The sequence below is a fragment of the Heterodontus francisci genome, chromosome 20 (genome assembly GCF_036365525.1).
Source record: "Heterodontus francisci isolate sHetFra1 chromosome 20, sHetFra1.hap1, whole genome shotgun sequence".
Taxonomy (NCBI): Eukaryota; Metazoa; Chordata; class Chondrichthyes; order Heterodontiformes; family Heterodontidae; genus Heterodontus; species Heterodontus francisci.
Window position 1 is genome coordinate 32,887,245 of NC_090390.1, and position 16,777 is coordinate 32,904,021.

General features: G+C 43.7%; 1 protein-coding gene across 1 annotated transcript in view; it reads left to right on the forward strand.

Annotated features, from left to right (window-relative positions):
• The window catches only part of LOC137380855 (uncharacterized), a 42,697-nt gene extending 27,714 nt beyond the window's left edge, over positions 1-14,983 (forward strand). The window contains exons 6-13 of the mRNA XM_068053266.1: positions 477-575; positions 3,095-3,126; positions 3,671-3,689; positions 4,949-4,974; positions 5,949-6,042; positions 6,172-6,258; positions 6,960-7,142; positions 9,597-14,983. Coding sequence (XP_067909367.1) covers positions 477-575; positions 3,095-3,126; positions 3,671-3,689; positions 4,949-4,974; positions 5,949-6,042; positions 6,172-6,258; positions 6,960-7,142; positions 9,597-9,922 — 866 coding nt within the window. The 3' untranslated portion in view covers positions 9,923-14,983. The remainder of the gene's footprint in view (positions 1-476; positions 576-3,094; positions 3,127-3,670; positions 3,690-4,948; positions 4,975-5,948; positions 6,043-6,171; positions 6,259-6,959; positions 7,143-9,596) is intronic.
• The last annotated feature ends 1,794 nt before the right edge of the window (positions 14,984-16,777 follow it).

A 16,777-nucleotide genomic window follows, 5' to 3' on the forward strand; every position in this document is an offset into this window, starting at 1 on the left:
ACTCTTCGCTGAATTGTACGCTTTTTCTTTCAACTTGATGCTATTTTTAACTGCCTTAGTTAGCCATGGATGGTGTATCCTTCCCCTAGATTCTTTCTTTCTCACTGGAATGTATCTTTGCTGAGTGTTATGAAATATCTCCTTAAATGTCTGTCACTGCATCTGTACTGACCTATCCTTAACCTAATTTCCCAGTTTACTTCAGCCAGCTCTGTCTTCAAACCCTCATAATGACATTTATTTAAGTTTAAAGCACTAGTCTTAGATCCATTTTTCTCACCTTCAAGCTGAATGCGTAATTCAGTCATGTTGTGATCACTGCTACCTAGGGGGCACCTTTACTATGTGGTCATTAATGAATCCTGACAGATTCTCCTTTATCCTGCACACTTGGTGTTCATGGACAATCACTAATGTAACTAACCATATTGGCTGTCACTCTCAAACCATCATCCTTATTTATGTTTGTATTGCAGAACGCAAATCATGGATTGCTGGTGTGGTGGTAGCTGTGATAATTGCACTGGCAATAATTTTGTGTGTAGTTCTGTACTTCAAAAGAGGAGTCCTCCCATGTGAGTCAAAAATACCTAGTCTGTTCTACTCTTGTAAGAAACAACAGCCTAATCCTATCCTTATTGATATTTGCCCAGTATAATGATTTAAAAAAAAAACTTTTCTGCTTTTTAAGTGCATGCATCTGATAAGGAAAGAATTGTTCCTTGAATTGTCTCAAGTGATGTCGCAATCAATTTTAAAAGTGCTATTCTGAAAGTGGACTTATGTTAAACATTTTTCTTGTTTTGTGATCGAAACAAAATATGGCCCGGATTTTATGGTCAGTGGCAATGGAACGACACTAGCCATTGACTTCGCTGAAAACTGTCACAGAGTTTTTGTGGGCTTTTCAGCACAGATTTCCTCTAATCTAACATCTATTACAGAGTGACACCCTCTATAGGGGTGGCAGTCTGTGTGTGTGTGTGTGTGTGTGTGTGTGTGTGTGTGTGTGTGTGTGTGTGTGTGTGTGTGTGTGTGTGTGTGTGTGTGTGTGCAGAGAAAAGAACAGCTAAGATCTTCAACCAATCAGATTGAAATATCTTCACTGAGACATTGGGCTCAGCGGTTGGTGGCGTGGGGGTGGCGTAAAATTGAGCGGGAGGTTCCAGTGGGGGGGAATGGCCCGCCTGCCCGGGCCAATCAAGGCCCTTAAGTGGTCACTTAAGGGCCCGCGTGCGCCTCCACGGGTATTTTACCTGTGGCAGGCGGATGTGTTGGGGTCGTGAAAGGCCGCCCAGCGATAGCTGCCGGCCTTTCCGCGCCTCGGGGAGGCAGGGCATGGCAGTTGGGCACAGGATGCCCGATTGAGGGCTGCTCCCATCTCCCAACCCACCCCTGGGATCCAAGATGCCCCCTCCTCACCCCAAACGACCACTCTAGCCTCACCTGGGAAGGACCGATCTGCCTGGGAGGCATTCCCAACTTACCTTCACTCCTGGATCTATCTGGTCGGCTGGGCTGCAGTCCCAGCAGTGGCCACTGCTCTCAGTAGCGCTGCTGGGACTAAGAGCTGTTGGCCCGCTGATTGGCCAGCAGCTCACTGAGGCGGGTCCTCCTCCCTCAAGCGGGTGGAAGTCCCGCCTCGGGACAATTAAAACCCGGGGACCCGTAAAAGGCGGGACAGATCCCCAGGCTAGGTGGAAGCGGGTTCGCCACTGACTTTTATGTCAGTGGTGAATTCCCATCCGCCTGAGGAAAAATCTAGCCCATTGAGTCCAGAGGAAGAAAAAGCCGTAAATATAAATTAGATTTAAATAATATACAGAAAGCAAAATAAAGTTTGGGAAATACAGATGGAATTAAGGGAGAGAGATAAAAAAAAGTCAGACTGAAAAAGTAGACCTAAATGCACGAGCCCCAACTTTTTCACCCATTTTTAGTGTGGAACTGGTGGGTGAGTGTTGAGCCTATTGGTGAGGACTGCAACAGCGCAGCCTATGGTGGGGCAGGGTATCTGTGACAGCAGCTTCAGGATGTCTGCGGTGAACCGTTCAAGTGTGTACTCCAGAACTTGCTGTCTGGTTTATCCGTTGCTGGTCTTGTTGTTATTACTGCAAAATCTTGGCAACAGTTCGTTATGCAGAAATTGAACATCCAACTTTCAGAACTCCTGACAATGTTGTTTTACAGCACTGGTGTTTAATATTCCCAATTCACTGGGCTGAATTTTATAGACTCCCTGATGTTGAGGTTTGTGGCGGGTGGGGGGGGGGGGGAGCGGAAAATGCCTCCAGGAGAGGGCCGCCACGCACCCTGATGCCAGGAGGGCCCGGCCCGATATTGCCGGTGGCAGCGAGGCCGCGTGGCGGCGCCCCCGCCTCTTGGCAACAGGATCACCATTAAAATATTTAAATAAATTAAAATTACTGAATTTGTCATACCTACACCGCCACCTTCAGTCCCACTGCGCTGGCACTCCCCCACCTTTGGATCCCTGTCCGGGGAACCCAGGTGGAACACTGGTGGGGAGGGGGGAGGAGGTAAGTTTCTCAGTGCGGTGGAGGAGGGGCTGGGGGGAGCAAGGTCAAAGTAACATAATTGGTGTGGGGGAAGGTGGGAAGGCTGTGGTGCTAACCACTGTGCTACCCTTCCTTTCTCTTCACTATGTTGGACACTGATTTAGTGAGATATTGGGCATTTTTTGCTTGCACAAGTAGTCAGTGTTTGTCCGCATGCTTGTAGCGATGCAGAGTATTCCAGATAGATGTCCATCTGTCAGGAGTGATCTTGATCACTCTCTCCCCCTCTCTTGCTGTCTCGCTCGCTCTCTCTCTCTCTCTGTTCCCCCCCCCTTGTCCCCCCCCCCCCGTGTCTCCCCCCATGTCTTCCCCCCCCCCCCATTCTCTCCCCCATGCTCCCCCCTGCAACTGGAAACTTATTGTTGACCAGCAAGCAGAGAATATTCCCAGATACATCTTGAAAAGTAATTGAAGCTCGCGGTAAATGGCTTTAACTTTGTTACCTTTAATCCGTCAATAATCCTGTAACCATTTTGTTGTCTGTAACTGGTAAAAACATTTTGTTTTAATTTCAGGCATGCCAAAGTCAAAAGTTGAAGTTGATGAGGTAAATAGTAATTTGTTCTAAATGCAGATCATTTAAAATAATGTAAAGTTTTAATCTGTAAAACTCCAGATGTTAGTCTAACTGGATCTGTGTATTGCAATTTTTCAATGAGATGAGAGGTATTTCTAAAAATAAAGTAGCATATTTCCTTCTGCACACATTTAAAAATGGTGGCGTCTGGAACCTTTAACACTTTAAGCACTCGAGCAGTCTTGACTTTTTATTTTTCATAATCGATAATATGCTTGGAGTTTTCTGCTTTTGCTCACGACAGCCTGTGATTTTGCACCCTTAAGACAGTTGCTCACAATTTTTTTTTTGCCACATTAAGCACCAAGTTTTCAAAGCATGTCTGACACACCAGGTATTATAAAGCCATTTCCTGTGACTCTGTGGTAGCATTCTCACCTCTGAGTCTAAAGGTGTGGGTTCAAGTTCCACAGCAGAGACTTGAGCACAAAATCCAGGCTGATGCTTCAGTACAGTATATTTATTCATCTACCTCTGATATGTTTCTTAATTGCTTTGTGCTTCTTCTCCACAGCCGTTGGATCCAATTAATGGTAATTATTCATTGACTATGATTTACTAATCAGAACGGTTGTCATATAAGTACATTTGCCATCAATGGAGCCATTTTCCATTATTGCATGCATATGGAATAAATTCAGAATCTAGTTATTGTATAAGTCATTCTGTAGATCTAAAGTGCTTTCTTGCATTCACCTCTAATCTGTGGGTCTCCCACTGCATTGCAGGATCTTCCCTTTTGCTAGTGTTCCCTGCTTTGACCCACACACAAAAATCTTGCTATAAATGTAGATGAGATTATTTAATCCGGTGCTGCTGCATTCTGTGCCTCTTGTCTATCCCAGTATGCCGTCTATGTGATATCCTTATGTCCATTACACACCATTCATTCCTATCCTGCCGTCTGAGCATATATTAATTTATTTGTATTTCACTTGTACACAACTGAAAAACACAAAATAGCCACTTTTCCCTGTTTTACTTTTTATCTTCATGTAAGAAGCCGATGTTGACTTCTATTCTCATCCGATAATGAGATGTGGTTTGCATTGCACTCGTACCAAGGCGACAATATTACATTCCTGCAGTGAGTTGTGACACTTGCTCCTGTATGCCTGTAAAAGTGGGTTGGATCTAAGCCTTTTTGGATATTATGCTTAAAGTAGGGAGATCATTTTACCCATTAGAAGCTACATCTTATTAAAAAGATAAGTTTCTACTTACTGCTTGGTTTTAATGCTTTTTGGGGGAAAATATCTGTTGGAAGTTGGTAATCAGTAGTTCAATAAAAGGCCACGGATTAGCCAGTATTTTTCATCAATATTCTATCATACTTAGATCACAGTTTTGTACTTGTGTACTCTCCATCCACTTGCTTTTGATAAGTACTTTGGAGTCAATGTAAAATAAAATTGGGTGGCTGATCTGATTCTGTCACTTTTCTGCTGGGCGTGGATGGTTAGGTTAAAATGAATCTCCCTGTCTTTCTCAATTAGTTGGCATTGGAAAAATAATTAAATCTGTGATTGCTCCCAATAGCTTTTCTGCTGAGCTTGTCTTTTAGAACTTGTCAATTCACAACGTTTGCAGTGGTTAACTAGTTTAATTCACTATATTTGAAACCTGATTTTAACTTCAAGAGAAGCTTTTTGTGTAGTTTTACAGACTAATTGAGATGTCATTATAAATGAGAAGCGGTGTAAGTGACCTTGTAAATGAAGGTATATTTTGTGTTTTTTAATGTGTAGGCATTACTTTTATTGAGATTTAACAGTTTTTATTTATATTTCAGATGACAAGCAGCCTAGCCCACAAGTGGTAAGCAATCGCTTGTTATTATACAATAAATAGTAGCAATGTTCAACAGCCGGTTATTAAGTAGCTCCTAGCAGTTAGTCAAAGCAACAGTGATTGAAGGTCCTCTGCTTAACTACAGGAATGAGCAAGGAGAGATTGAAAGAAGAATATTGATTTGAATTGATACGACACTGCTGGATGGCCCATCACCACCTTCTCAGGGCAATAAATGTGGCCTTGCCAGCAATGCCCACTTCCCGAGAATGAAATTACGAGTGCCACTAACTTCATAAATGCTTTGTAATATTGCAGCGGGCAGATTGCTCAGTCGAGCATTCCCGGCAAGGAGTGGTCAGGATATTCACAGACCTGAGGGCTTGATATCCTGTCCATGTAAATGAATGGTCAGGGGCTGCAGACCTGCAGTTTCCCAACCAGTCTGCCTGGGAGTGCTCAGTCAGGAAAATCAGTCCTCGTATGTATGTAAGCAGTAAATATATTGTGTGATCAATATTTCCACAGAGAAGTTATGATAGACTAATGTTCACAAATGTTAATCATTGAAAACCCAAGATATCCATCTAGTCAAACTTTAAGTAATGCCATGTCTATAAGTGTACTGTGTGGGGCTTTCCCATAATTAGTTCTGTTATTTTCCCCTACACCAGCAGTAAGGAACCAGTGCAAGGGATGCACTCTCTGTGTGTGCTGAAATCTTGTGCTTCTGAAAACCACAAGAATCACTGGAACTTCCCCTCATACTCCAATAATCTGACTGTAACATTTCGTAACGCTTGATTGTTTTCTGTAAAATGAGCAATATGTATCTGGGACCAGTTTGAGGGGTAGAACTGAATCGTGGGTCTCAGGGTTCCTTGCATAGGACTCAGCCTGACAGCCTTGATTTGAAGTTTCAGCACTGCACCTCACACCCAGTTACAGTTCTGTATCTTAGGGTAGCTCATATTCTAATTATTTTCCTTTTATTCTTGCAGGTACCAGGTACTGTATGCAGCCAAATGCAGCCTGTGCATGTAATATTTTTCATATTTCCGTTCTGGAACCAACTTGGGCTGTATCCTTTTAAATCATAACAAAGAGACATACAGGACTGGAAGCAACTATTACAAAGATGTAATATAAGTGAATTAGTTTCATTCAGTTGTGTAGAGGTTGTGCTCTAGCATTTAGTGTGTTTTGTTGATCCATTTGCCTCAGGTATTGTGAACTCCGTTACGTTTTATGTACAAACAGCAGACTTGATACTAAGACTATTTCCACTGAACCAGAGAAGATTTAACAGAGGTTTAATATTGCTAATCGCTGCTGTTAAAGGAATAGTCCTGGTGGGTGGCTGAACAACCAATTTGAGAGCTGCAAGGTTACTAGACAACCTGCCACCTCTATCTGTTATCAAAACTCCTGCAGCTGCAAGAATACAGTGGTCTGTGGCAGTTGCTTTTACCGACAATTACAGTCACTTAAGTAGGGCTACAGATGACACACAACTACTACTAATATAAGTTCCAACCAGTTACTCCAATGCTGGTCCATGCAGGCCACTATTAGAAGCAATCTCACCATATCAACTAACTATGGAACCAAAGTGTACAGCCCAGAACAATGCCATTCAGCCCATCACATTTATCTCTGCTCAAGTAATCCGAAACAAATCCGAAAAGCAAAATACTGCGATGCTGGGAATCTGAAATAAAAACAGAAAATGCTGGAAATACTCAGCAGGTCAGGCAGCATCTGTATAGAGAGAAACAGAGTTAATGTTTCAGTATAGCCTTTTGTCAGATCTCTTGAAAGTTCTGAGTTCAGTTCTGACGAAAGGTCATCAACCTGAAACGCAGGCCAGGATTTTGTTGGTGTAGTGATGACCCTGATGATGGCCTGGAAAGTCGGGACATCCCCTCCTCGGCTGTTTCTGGAAGCCCCAACCAGATTTTGCATCCACCAGGCAACTAATGATCTGCCGTCATGGCGGCCGTCTCTTTAAGGTATGAGATCTAGCCTCCAAGAGCTGCTGGCCAATTGGAGGGCTGGCAGCTCTTCAGTCCCAGCAGCGCCACTGGGAGCGGTGGCCACTGCTGGGACTGCACAGCCTGAGAAGCAGCATGGACGCCATCTTCAGAGCAAGGTAAGTGAGGTTGGGGTCACTGGGGCCAGTAATGCAGGCCGTGGTAAGGGGCAATGGGGGGAGGAGATGGTAATTGGTGAGGACGGGGTTGGGGATGTTGCCATGGGGGCATACATTGCCGCCGAGCAAGTCCTTTGGAGTAACAGAGTGTCTGATCAAGAGGGCTACCCCTCTCCCAACTGAGCCCGTAGGGAGGCCACCAGGGTTTACCTGGTGGACTCCCCGCATAGCGGAGGGTAAAACGGCAGCAGTGGTTGGAAGAGGACCTTAATTGGCCACTTAAGGGCCTCAGTTGGCCTCTAGGTGGGAGAGCCATCTGCCACCTTCCCCGCTGCTAGCAAAATGCCACGGCGGCAGCAAGGTGACAGGCACGCCACCCCCGTTCTCCCAATTCTTTGGCCACCCACCCACCCTCCAACCCCTGGCCCGCTCCTTTAGGCCCTATAATATCCTGGAACCCTGGCTGCTAACTCTGTTTCTCTATCTACAGATGCTGCCTGATCTGCTGTGTATTTTCAAAATGAATCGTGTTGCCTTGCTCTTTCTCCCTAGCCCTGTATCTTACTCTTCAACTATTTTTCTGCTTCTCTCTTTAAAAAAAGCAAGGTCTCTATTTCAGCTACTCCTTGTGCCTAGGCATTTTATGCTTACAGGAACATAAGAATAGCAATAGGCCATTTAGCTCCTCGAGCCTGTTCTGCCATTCAATGAGGTCGTGACTGATCTGTGACCTAACTCCACATACCCACCTTTTCCCCATATGCTCCAAGAGTTCCATGCATATAGAAGGTTCTCCTAGCCTCTTTCCTCACCATCTGACCCTTTGTCACCGATCCTTCAAGCAGAGGAAATAACTTTTCTCTGTTGTGTACCGCTGCAAAAGCCTTGGGATTTAATGCAACGTTGGTAAGGTCTGTACCCCAAAACAACTTCAAAGGAGCACTTAGTGTTCTGGACTGTTGCCCAGCATTAGCTGATCCCTTATTACTGCTATCTCTGCTGTTTGATTTCTTCTGAATATTGGGCGGCACAGTGGCGCAGTGGTTGGCACCGCAGCCTCACAGCTCCAGCGACTCGGGTTCAATTCTGGGTACTGCCTGTGTGGAGTTTGTAAGTTCTCCCTGTGTCTGCGTGGGTTTTCTCTGGGTGCTCCGGTTTCCTCCCACAAGCCAAAAGACTTGCAGGTTGGTAGGTAAATTGGCCATTACAAATTGTCCCTAGTACAGGTAGGTTGTAGGGAAATATAGGGACAGATGGGGATGTGGTAGGAATATGGGATTACTGTAGGATTAGTATAAATGGGTGGTTGATGGTCGGCACAGACTCGGTGGGCCGAAGGGCCTGTTTCAGTGCTGTATCTCTAAACTAAAAACTAAACATGACTGTGGATAGCTGTGCTGGTGGACTGCTTCCAGTGAAGATAATGATGGTTGGTACTCTTCTGATTGGTGCTTTTCGGATTAAGGTGGAGGGTAACTTCTCTGTAAAGGGAGCAGATGGTATATTGTGAATAAATAAGTGTACTTCTCCATGTGTCTACTGCCAATATGTACTCTATTGTGAACACACTATCATGATGACTGCTCTTCTGAACTTTTTACTCAGCTTCCACTTAAGCTTCAGATGCACCATCCTACATGCTGTTCCCTTCACTACACTGAAATAAGACTCATTGTAGCACCTCAAAACTCTTAACTCATTCTTTCCCAGACCCTGAATACTAGAACTCCTTACTGTCAGCAGTTTTGCTTACAATCAGCATGCAGGAACAGTGCAAGCTTGGGTGTCATCTAATAATTACTTCTAAATATATTTAATTTTGCATAGAGTATAGAACGTACAGCACAGAAACAGGCCATTTGGCCCAACTGCTCCATGCTGGTGTTTATGCTCCACACAAGCCTCCCTCCACCCCTCATTATCTAATCCTATCAGCATATCCTTCTATCGCTTTCTCCTGCATCTGCTTTCCATTGCAATACATCAAATCTAGTCATCTCAACCACTCCTTGTGGTAGTGGTTTCCACATTCTCTCCACTGTCTGGGTCGAAAGAAGTTCCTCCTGAATTCCCCTTGGATTTATTGGTGACTATCTTATATTTATGGCCTGTAATTTTGCACTCCCCCACACATGGAAACATTTTCTCTACACCTACTCTATTAAACCCTTTCATAATTTTAAAGACCTCTATCAGGTCACTGCTCAGTCTTCCATTTACTAAAGAAAAGAGCCCCAGCCTGTTCAATCTGTGTTTTCTCTCTGTTTTATCACTGCTACTGTTTTTACCTTTGGTGGAGTCTATACTGTGAGCCTTGGCCCTTCAAAGTGTTGAGTTGGGAAGATAGGGAGAGAAGTGGTTGCTGGCTTGAATAGATTTGTGATATAGATGGTATTGTGAATATAAAGAGTATATACTCAGCGGACTTTTACTTGCAATCTTCTACCCCTTCAAATTTAGCATTGAATTAGTGACATGCTTCTTCTTTTTTGAACAGACTTAGAGCTTTCTGAGGAGCATCTGCATTTGATTGTGGAGGAAATTGAACCAAGAATTTACCATGAGCTTGGGATAAAATTAGGGCACACTGAACCCAAACTGCAACAGATTGAAGCTGATCACCGCGACGATATAAAACGACAGGGTTACGATATACTGTATTACTGGCTACAGGGTAATGGAAAGAAAGGAGCATTTCCTGCATTGATTGACACACTCAGAAAGGCAGGATACATCACCACCACTGAAAACATTATGAGAAAAATGTTTGCTGCAGGAGAGGGTAAACTGGATGCGAACGAAAATGGCAGTGCAGCAGTTTAGGTCCTTGATCCTTAGGTGTTTTTCTGGCTCTCACTGACCAGCTGCATTATTCAATAATTTCAGGGTTTGTTGTTATTACAAGTTACCATGGCCAGGTTGAATATCTGTCTCGTGTAATTCTGTGCTCAATGACTCGCTGATCTACTACCCAGGTACGAGAAGATAAAGTAAATTAAAATCAGGGTTCCAGCAAAGATTGTCAAACAATTTAAGGAGTCACAGATCTCAGGAGCTGTTCTTATTGCCTGGTAATGCAACCTTTGCTAAGCTGGGAGGTACAAAGTGGAAAAATCTTCAAGCTTTAAGTTTATCATGCAAAAGAATAGGCATTGAATTAAAAACACCCACTTTTATTTTACTATAGTATTGTTGAACAAATAGCAATGTGTTAGCTTGTCCATTACTGGTATGGGTTTATCTTCTACCTATTCAGCTTATATGTTCCAACAAAACTGTCCTTCTCAAAGGACCTATAATATTGGCTCTCCACTTCTTTTGTGGACAGCCTGTGTTTCTGGAGCCAAATTGGTAGAAAAGGAAGCTAATGTTTGTTAAAGATTGGAGTGCTTAAACGATGGAAATGACTCTGTAATGCCTTGTCTGCCATTTTCTGGACGCAATATTGACTGGACACATGGAGTTAAGGAAAGACACTGGGGGCGGTGCTAGGCTGCATCTTAATCCATAACTAATAAGTTCACCTTTAATACTGAAGTGATCTTGGGTGAAGTATGGCGGATTCTCCAGGGCTGGCATTCTGCACTGCATCGGCCTATCGGATCTGCTGACCGAAGTAGCAGCTATCATGGGGGAAAAATCCAATTTCCCCTTTATATTGCTGCAGATTAGTGCACAAATACTGCCCCTACTTCAAGCAAGTGCCAAACCTGTGGCCCATTCCCATTCGGCACTTACCGACAAGACTCTTATTAACGGAACCCAGAAATGCTGCTGGGCACATGCTTGTGTTACTCGACAAGGGTTACTGGGGCGATTGAAGGTGGGAAGAATATGGGTTTTGGGGAAGAATATAATTTGTAAAACTGGTGTTTTCCCCTTCCTGTTTATTGATTAGCCCTTTGTAAAATCAAAGAATGCAACTACACTGAGGTAATCTTAGGTGTTCGGATAGGTTATCGGGTGTAGGTGGAAATGTGAAGTAATCAGTTCAGCCACAGACTTATTGAATGGCGGAACAAGCTCGAGGGACCGAGCGGCCTACTCCTGCTCCTAATTCATATGTTCGGAATCTAAATCTTTGTGCATATGTGCCAAGTGCCAAAACATAACTGCAGTCTCATTTGATAAGTTGATGTCAACAACTCCCTCCTTTTAGAATATTTTGCTACAAGATTTATTTTTTAACATTTGGATAGCAAGCCATTTGGCCGATAGTTTTTATTACCAATTTCTGTTTCAATAAATTTGGTGCTTGTTCAGGAGTTTGAGCACTTTTCAAAATGTGAATGTCTATCAATATTATAAACAATCTGAGCTAAATTAAATGTGTTGGAAAAATATGATAGTCTTTGTGCAGGTGAGAAATATTACATTATATCCAACAACACGCAAAGCATGTACAGTAAATATTAAAGCACAGAACATGCATGAGATCCTTAGAATACGGAAAGCGTGACATTTGTGTCCAATTGGTAGAAATGGTTAATATAAATCTTCTGCCAATTCTGCAGCAGTAAAGAAATAACTGCACTAGATTGACATCTGAGTTGTATTTGGCTCATAAACCCTGCACATTAACTGTAGTAGTGAAGAATTCAACTGAAATGAATGCATGTGTTGAAAGTATGCTACGCTGGGGTGGATTTTTGACTTTAGTGCCTGGGGAGAGCAGAGACAGGAACATTGGGTTGGAGAGGATCACAGGCCTGTAACACAGCCCTCCCCAATTTCAACCCATTTCAATGAATGGAATGAAAACGCTTTGTTATGATTTGCAACATTTCACTCCAATTGTTCCTCTCTGCACCTCAGTCAAGTGATAGCCAGGTGTCACAGATAAAAGTCTACCCTGCCATCTTTTTAAACTGGTGTTTATGGATTTGGGAAAACTAATACTAAGAACTCTATTTGCCATTAAAAAGGGGAAACAAATTGGTATTTTTTTCTGCTATAATTGATCATAGTTAAGGGACTTTTCTGTATTGACCTCACTTCCCTGCCCTTTGCCCTGTATCAGCGGTGCAATTATTCTTTGAAAGCTGTAAAATATTGGACAGTATTTCTGCCAGGATTGAACAATATAGAGCACATGAAACAAAGAATTTAAAAGAAAAATCTTAACTTGCATCTCCAATTATTCAGCAATGATGATTTTTTTAAGTGCAACGGAATTATATTGGCCCAGATTTTGCGGTCAGCAGCACTTGCCTCTTACCTTGAGGATAAGGGCCTGGCAATATCTGTACATGGTTTTCTTCTTTCCCCATGGCAGTTTAAATCTGGTGCCCAGTCAAGGGGATGTCTTGGGGCTGAATTTTAATCATGCACTGGCTCCGCTGTGGTGCGCTTTGAACTTGGCGGCCTTCCAACATGGAAGTGTCACCGAGGAGTCCCCACGATATTACGCGCGGTGGCTCATTTAAAAGAGGGGGCGGCCGTCATGTCCCCTGGCAATGACATCCGGCACCACCACACAGGTGCTGGCACCATTTTTAAAGGGATTTAAGCCTTTACAATTAATTTCAATATTTAAAGGTACATAAGAAATCATGAAGATGTGGATGCCCTTCCCCAACTCCCCCCCCCCCCCCCCGCAAAATACTTGCCTTTTTCCCTACTTGACCTTCCCCCCCCCCAACCTTCTAACTTTTGCCCTTCAACCCCTTCCCACCATCCCCACATCCAATCAAAATTGTTTTCCCCGCTCCTTACCCTTCCCGCCCTGAAAATTTTATTCCTTCCCCCTCCCATACGGAGTTCCGACATCGCGCGGAGTACAAACGGCCGCCCTAAAAGCGGTGTGAGATGGCTGCCACCTGCAGGTAAGTTTATTTGCATCTCTTTAGTGTTAATTTGCATATGCTGATGAAGGACCCGCCGCCAGGCGGTAGGGTGGCCGCACCTAGGTCCCCCCCGCCGCTGGTAATATGCGGTGGGCCCTTCTCGACATCGCGAGTCGAGGCAGGCCTCTCCCCGCAGAATTTTACCGGCCACCTCCCACCCCGCCACGAGCCACAGCATCGAGGGGCCGGTAAAATTCAGCCCTTGTGTGCAGCAGCAGTGATGTCAGAAAACAGGTCGGCAACCAACCAAATTGAAGTTGTCACACAAAGCAAAGGAGGAAGTTAAGAGCACTTAATATCCTTCACTTTTAATTTAAAATGTCAGCTCGTGAATAAATAATTATAATTGGATTAAGATAGAGGTTAAAGTAAACTTTAAAAAAAATTAAAATATGCGGATTTTTTTTATCACGATATTTTTTTATCCACAAATAATGAAATTATGAAATTTTCAGGGCCAGTAAGGGTGTTCAGCAGTAATTATGGGCTGGATTTTGTTCTTCTCCCAGGCATTGGGTTCTATGGTGGAGCGGTGGGGGAGGGGCCTGAAGATGGCTCCGAATGAGGCCCGCCACGGACCTCGATGCTGAGAGGGCCCAGCTCGATCCTCCCAGTGGTAGCGGGGCTCTGTGACCGTCCTGTCACCACTGGGCAATGAGATCACAATTAACATATGAAAATAAAATGAATACATTTAGATAGACTTACCTCTGATCTTGAGGGCCCACCGTGATCTTCGGTGCAGCTCCTGCGCCTTCAGATCCCTGTTGAGGGAAACAAGGCGTGATACTGGTGGGGAGGGGGGAAAGGTAAGTTTGTCAGTGGGGGGAAAAGGGGTGAAATAAACGTAATGGGTGTAGGGCATGGTGGGAAGGGTTGAACCTTAAACTTTGTGCAGTTTGTGGGGGGAAGGTCAGATATGAAAGATGAATGTTTTTGGGGGAAGGGGAAATAGTTATTGGAATTGCTATTTGGGGGTGGGAAAGGGGCATTAGAAATTTATTTAATTTTGGGGGGGGGGTCACTTTAAAAATTTAAATGTGGCGGCAGGGCTGGCTGCACTTTAAAAATGGCAACAGCGTCCACGCATAGGTAGCTGACACCATTGCCGGGAACAGACAACCCGCCCCCTCCATGTGATTGGGGGTGAGGGTGAGGGGCTGCCCTGGCTATGTAAATGAGCCACCGCGTGGGAGGTTGCGGGTGGCTCTTTGGCAAGGGCCTGCATGGGCGGGCATTAATTTGTTGAGCTCGCTGCCCTTAAAATCCAGCCCTATGCAGTTAGTGTACCATTTGAAAACCCAGTTTCACCAGTCAGGTGCAACCTTTTCTGGGGTTTTTACAATGAGACTAACAGAGTAAGAGTGGAAGTTCTCATCAATTCCTTAGATTTCCTGTTGAATGCAATTTGCAGGTACCTCAACAGCTTCTCTGAAGAAGTGTAGAATCACTGACAGCAACTTCTGGATTTTTGCATTCTTCTGCACATGTGCAGACTCCAGAAGAGGCTGTCAGTTTCAGTGGAGTGATGACACAAATGCTACAGTTTCACTGTTATTAGCACTGCAAAATCTGGCATGTTGTTCCATTTGCCATTATCCTGCTGTGAAAGTGCCCTGATTTAAAATAAAACCATGACATGAACTTGTTGTGGTCTTTTGTATGTTGTAGGCAAATCTGTGTATTGAGCACAATGAATAAAGCAAAATACTTTTATAACGTGTCACTGAAAGTTTAAAATACTTATGAGCAGAGTAATAGTATGTATTTTGTACACTAACTATAAAAACAAGTGCTGTCAAGGCCAGCATTGTCTCATTGTCATACAGCCAACTGTGATTTTTAAACACCTATTCAGCCCACAAATCACCTGTACAGATGTATAAATCAAAAGCGGTTTATTGAAGGTGCTTCATCACTAATGCTATTACATCTTTATGAAAAGTAATGAGAATAACTACTTGCCTAACTACTGTTGTTGACATCTCTGCACTACTGTGGTCAATAAATGTTAAGTAAAAAAATGAGTAAAAACAAATCACTATTTGCACCTGTTTTTTCTGCTTCAGTATTATAAATGCTCAATAAATAATTAGGAACAGGAGTAGGCCATTCAGCCACTCGAGCCTGTTCTGCCGTCATTCAATTAGATCATGGCTAACTTTACTCTATTTCCTCACCTTGGTCCGTAGCTCTTAATGCTCTGGCCTAACAACTATCAGTCTCAGTTTTACAATTCTTAGTTGACCCCCATCCTCAAAACTTTTTCATAGAATCATAGAAAATTTAAGGCACAGAAAGAGGCCACTTGGCCCATCGTGTCTGTGCCGGCCGAGAAACAATCCACCCATTCTAATCCCACCTTCCAGCATTTGGTCCGTAGCCCTGCAGATTACGGCACTTGAGGTGCAGGTCCAGTCTCCTTTTGAATGAGTTGAGGGTTTCTACCTCAACTACCCTTTCAGGCAGTGAGTTCCAGACCCCCCACTACTTTCTGGGTGAAAGGTTTTTCCTCATCTCCCCTCTAATTTTTCTACCAATCGCTTTAAATCTATGCCCCCTCTTCACTGACCTCTCTGCTAAGGAGAATAGACCCTTCATCCACTCTATCCAGGCCCCTCAAAATTTTGTACATTTCAATCAGATCTCCCCTCCGCCTTCTCTGTTCCAAGGAGAACAACCCCAGCCTATCCAATCTTTCCTCATAGCTGCATTTTTCCAGTCCTGGCAACATCCTTGTAAATCTTCTCTGTACCCTCTCTAGTGCAATTACATCCTTTCTGTAATGAGGTGATCAGAACAGCACACAGTATTCAAGTTGTGACTAACCAATGAGTTATACAGTTCCAGCATAACCACCCTGTTTTTATATTCCATAACTCGGCTAATAAACGAAAGGATTCCATATACCTTCTTAACCACCTTATTGACCTGTCCTGTTACCTTCAGGGATCTGTGGACATTCACTTCAAACTCTCTCACTTCCTCTACACTTCTCAGTATTTTCCCATTAATCCAGTATTCCTTTGCCTTGTTTGACCTCCACAAATGCATCATCTCACACTTCTCCGGGTTGAATTCCATTTGCCCCTTTTCTGCCCATCTGACCAGACCATCAATATCTTCCTGCTGCCTATAGCTATCCTCCTTGCTATCTACCACAAGGCCAATCTTTGTGTCATCTGCAAAGTTCTTGATCATGCCCCCTACATTTACATCCAAGTCATTAACAGATACCACAAAAAGCAGGGGACCCAGTACTGAGCCGTGCGGAACTCCACTGGAAACAGCCCTCCAGTCACTAAAACACCTGTCAACAATTACCCTTTGTTTTCCGACACTGAGCCAATCTTGTATCCAACTTGCTGCATTTCCCTGGATCCCATGGGATTTTTTTAACCAGTCTGCCATGTGGGACCTTGTCAACAGCCTTGCTAAAATCCATGTAGACCACATCAACTGCACTGCCCTCATTTATCTTCCTTGTTACTTCTTCAAAAAATTCGATCAAGTTGGTCAGATAAGATCTTCCCTTAACAAATCCATGCTGACTATCCTTGATGAACCAGTTTTTCGAAGTGACAGTTTATCCTGACTCTCAGAATAGATTCCAATAATTTGCCCACTACTGAGGTTAGACGTACTGGCCTGTAATTATTTGGTTTATCCCTCGCTAGCAGTTATCCAATCCTCTGGCACCACACCTGTATCCAGTGAGGACAGGAAAATAATGGATAGACCCTCTGCTATTTCCTCTCTTGCTTCTTTTAACAGCCTAGGGTACATTTCATCTGGCCCTGGTGACTTATCAACTTTCAAGGATGCTAATTCC